The 4,717-nt window shown below is 42.7% G+C and overlaps 2 protein-coding genes across 2 annotated transcripts in view; both read left to right on the top strand.

Annotated features, from left to right (window-relative positions):
- Window positions 1-1,045, top strand: part of LOC119571756 (probable chitinase 10) — a 1,090-nt gene extending 45 nt beyond the window's left edge. The window contains exons 1-2 of the mRNA XM_037918913.1: window positions 1-216; window positions 485-1,045. The exon at window positions 1-216 is cut by the window's left edge and continues 45 nt beyond it. Of these exons, the coding sequence (XP_037774841.1) occupies window positions 1-216; window positions 485-1,045 (777 nt within the window). The remainder of the gene's footprint in view (window positions 217-484) is intronic.
- Window positions 1,046-3,605: 2,560 nt separating this feature from the next.
- LOC119571758 lies at window positions 3,606-4,191 on the top strand (the record flags this gene model as incomplete). Its single annotated transcript, XM_037918915.1, has 2 exons — window positions 3,606-3,771; window positions 3,941-4,191. Coding segments are annotated over 2 exons (318 nt in total), but the record flags the coding sequence as incomplete, so codon positions are not given.
- Window positions 4,192-4,717: the final 526 nt, after the last annotated feature.

Genomic DNA, 4,717 nt, shown 5'->3' with positions numbered 1-4,717 from the left:
ACAGTCACTGATGCCCCAGTAACTGGAAGTGGAATACTGATGAAGGTAACACTGATGACTGTAACTTTGTTTTTCCCTGAAGTCGAAGGAATGTATGCTCATCCTCGTGACTGCTCCAAATTTGTAAGTTGTGCTAACTCACAGCCAAGTACATCAAGTTGTCCACCAAACCTCGTTTTCAATGCTGCTAAGAAGGTCTGTGACTGGCCTGAGAATGTGCAGTGCACGTCTACATCTGATGCTGAATGTGTTCTTACAATTGTGGAGACAGTCACTGATGCCCCAGTAACTGGAAGTGGAAATACTGATGAGGGTAACACTGATGACTTTCAACTTTGTTTGCCCTGAAGTCGAAGGAATGTATGCACATCCTCGTGACTGCTCCAAATTTGTAAGTTGTGCTAACTCACAACCAAGTACCTCAAATTGTCCACCAAACCTCGTTTTCAATGCTGCTAAGAAGGTCTGTGACTGGCCTGAGAATGTGCAGTGTGCTTGCTCACCAGATGCTGAATGTGTTCTTACAATTGTGGAGACAGTCACTGATGCCCCAGTAACTGGAAGTGGAAATACTGACGGAGATAACACTGATGACTGCAACTTTGCTTGCCCTGAAGTCGAAGGAATGTATGCTCATCCTCGTGACTGCTCCAAATTTGTAAGTTGTGCTAACTCACAGCCAAGTACCACAAGTTGTCCACCAAACCTCGTTTTCAATGCTGCTAAGAAGGTCTGTGACTGGTCTGAGAATGTGCAGTGCACGTCTACATCTGATGCTGAATGTGTTCTTACAATTGTGGAGACAGTCACTGATGCCCCAGTAACTGGAAGTGGAAATACTGATGAGGGTAACACTGATGACTGCAACTTTGTTTGCCCTGAAGTCGAAGGAATGTATGCACATCCTCGTGACTGCTCCAAATTTGTAAGTTGTGCTAACTCACAGCCAAGTACCTTAAGTTGTCCACCAAACCTCGTTTTCAATGCTGCTAAGAAGGTCTGTGACTGGCCTGAGAATGTGCAGTGTGCTGCTCACCGATGCTGAATGGTGTTCTTACAATTGTGGAGACAGTCACTGATGCCCCAGTAACTGAAGTGGAAATACTGATGAGATAACACTGATGACTGCAACTTTGTTTGTCCTGAAGTCGAAGGAATGTATGCACATCCTCGTGAATGCTCCAAATTTGTAAGTTGTGCTAACTCACAACCAAGTACCTTAAGTTGTCCCCAAAACCCCGTTTTTTAATGCTGCTAAGAAGGTCTGTGGACTGGCCTGAGAATGTGCAGTGTGCTTGCTCACCAGATGCTGAATGTGTTCTTACAATTGTTTGGGGACAGTCACTGATGCCCCAGTAACTGGAAGTGGAAGACTGATGAGGATAACATTTATGACTGCAACTTTGCTTGCCCTGAAGTCGAAGGAATGTATGCACCATCCTCGTGACTGCTCCAAATTTGTAAGTTGTGCTAACTCACTGCCAATACATCAAGTTGTCCACCAAACCTCGTTTTCAATGCTGCTAAAAAGGTCTGTGACTGGCCTGAGAATGTCAGTGTGCTTGCTCACCAGATGCTGAATGTGTTCTTACAATTGTGGAGACAGTCACTGATGCCCCAGTAACTGGAAGTGGAAGTACTGATGAGGGTAACACTGATGACTGCAACTTGCTTGCCCTGAAGTCGAAGGAATGTATGCTCATCCTCGTGACTGCTCCAAATTTGTAAGTTGTGCTAACTCCAGCCAAGTAAACCCCAAGTTGTCCACCAAACCTCGTTTTCAATGCTGCTAAGAAAGGGCTGTGAATGGCTGAGAATGTCAGTGCACGTCTACATCTGATGCTGAATTGTTTTTTACAATTGTGGAGACAGTCACTGATGCCCCAGTAACTGGAAGTGGAAATACTGATGGAGATAACACTGATGACTGCAACTTTGTTTGCCTGAAGTCGAAGGAATGTAAAGCTCATCCTCGTGACTGCTCCAAATTTGTAAGTTGTGCTAACCACACCCAGTACCGGAAGCCCGTCCACCAAACCTCGTTTTCAATGCTGCTAAGAAGGTATGTGACTGGCCTGAGAATGTGCAGTGCACATCTGCATCTGATGCTGAATGTGTTCTTACAATTGTGGAGACAGTCACTGATGCCCCAGTAACTGGAAGTGGAAGTACTGATGAGGGTAACACTGATGACTGCAACTTTGTTTGCCCTGAAGTCGAAGGAAAAGTATGCTCATCCTCGTGACTGCTCCAAATTTGTAAATTGTGCTACTCACAGCCAAGTACATCAAATTGTCCACCAAACCTCGTTTTCAATGCTGCTAAGAAAGGGCTGTGACTGGTCTGAAAATGTGCATTTCACGTCTACATCTGATGCTGAATGTGTTCTTACAATTGTGAAAACAGTCACTGATGCCCCATAACTGGGAAATGGAAGTACTGATGAGGGTAACACTGATGACTGTAACTTTGTTTGCCCTGAAGTCGAAGGAATGTATGCTCATCCTCGTGACTGCTTTCCCAAAATTTGTAAGTTGTGCTAACTCACAGCCAAGTACATCAAGTTGTCCACCAAACCTCGTTTTCAATGCTGCTAAGAAGGTCTGTGACTGGTCTGAAAATGTGCAGTGCACGTCTACATGTGATGCTGCATGTGTTCTTACAATTGTGGAGACGTCACTGATGCCCCAGTGACCGGATTGAGGTACAGCCGCACCGACAACACCCGCACCGACAACAGCTGCACCGACAACACCCGCACCGACAACCGCTGCACCGACAACAACCCCCACCCACAACACCCGCACCGACAACACCGCACCGACAACACCTGCACCGACAACACCCCACCGACAACACCCGCACCGACAACACCCGCAACTGAATGTAACTTCATCTGTCCCGAAAATGGATTTTATCCTCATCCACGCAATGCTCGCAGTATGTTTCTTGTGCCCAACTCAGTTTGGGTTATGTTAAGCAATGCCCAAATGGTCTTCATTACAATCCGGTAAGCAAGAACTGCGACTGCCTCAGGGTGAAGGTTGCACTGATGATTAGGGAAACATCCTGCACCCTTTTCTAATCCTGCAGCTCCACCAACACTTCCTAATCCCAAAAGAACAAATCTGTGACTGCGAGTGTTGTCTGAAGCCTCATCCAATGACTGTACATCATATTATTATTGTGCAGTAAGGGATTGGTACCACGATTTTAAAACTGCTTATGTAGATATGCCATAATAGGACCTAAATAAAATGATACATTTTCCCTTGATGTTTCAGCCTGGAGCCGATGCTCAGTTCCATGCCTGTTCAGATGGTCTAGTGTTCCATCCTGAATTCAAGCAATGCGTCCTTCAAACGCAGTTCCCTCAGTGCCAGCCAGAAGTACCACCAACATGTGACCCAACTTGCGAGTGTGTTTATCCAGCTGAAGTCCCGTTCAAAAGTATTTCAAATGTGAGTTTGCTCAAAATGTTTCTCCACTTATTGAACACAACTGTCTTTAAGATTTAGACGGACTTTCTTAACAGGTATCTTAAAATCAATTACATAGATACTCACTGACATAGAAACGTTGCTTTCCATTAAATTCAATGTTTTCTTAAAGGTAACAGAGAAGGAACACCCATCAAGCACGAATGCACTGGAGGCCTTCTCTTCAATGACAAAATCCATAGCTGTGACCTTCCTCAGAACGTAGAGTGTTCTGGAACCCGTCGCAAGAGAAGCCTCACAAACGACGGTGCTCCTCAACAGTACGTGACAGGTATGAAAAAGCATTACATCCACTGGGTATGTCTTCTTGAAGGTATATCTGCTTCATTGTAGAAAATCCCTTTCTCTTTTTGCATCTATATCTCTGTTCATCTATCTGGTTGCATCCAGCTATTATGAAAGTTATATATGCGGTTATACAAAGGCGTTTTCCCTTGCAGCTGAAGAATGTAAGCAGCTGGAGGGCAAATTCGCTGTGGAAGGCAACCCCAACGCCTACTACTTTTGCTCTCACGGTACTGCTCACCTCATGCGCTGTCCCGACCTCGCTGTATTCAGTTTCGCCGCTCAGGACTGTATCTTCATGAAATAGAACCAACGGTGGATTCCCCTGATTTTATCGTTTTATAATGATGTTTCAATGAAATATTTACAAAAAAAATAAAAAAAAAATAAAGAGGATATAATTACATTGTGTTTTCCACACATTTTTTTTTACAAACCATATGCAAATAAGCAAATGGAAGAAATAATTCCTTCACTTACTAGTTCCATCTCCAGATATTACTTTATCCTGTTCATAACCAATATAGTGAATATAACAGATAAAGGATCGTACATACTCCATGGTGAGGAGGGACGAACATAACATTTAGAATATACATTTTTAAAAGTTATTTGAATAACACATTCAGAATTTATAGATTTCTAGAAATTATTAGACAATATTAAAAATTGGAAAGAAAGCTTATTAGATCCTACCCATGAGGACAATATATATATATAAATATATATATATATATATATATATATATAATATATAATATATGTATATATATATATTTTATATATATATATATATATAATATATATATATATATATATGTATATATGGGGTGGGGTGTGGGTATGTATGTATGTATATCTAAAATCTATCTCTACACCCCACACACGCACAGTGTCTCCCTTTCTCTGTCTTTGTCTGTCTGTCTGTCCCG

This window comes from Penaeus monodon, unplaced genomic scaffold (assembly GCF_015228065.2).
Source record: "Penaeus monodon isolate SGIC_2016 unplaced genomic scaffold, NSTDA_Pmon_1 PmonScaffold_7800, whole genome shotgun sequence".
In the NCBI taxonomy this organism is placed as follows: Eukaryota; Metazoa; Arthropoda; class Malacostraca; order Decapoda; family Penaeidae; genus Penaeus; species Penaeus monodon.
Note: the sequence above shows the minus strand (reverse complement) of the source record. Positions and strands in the feature narration are given on the sequence as shown.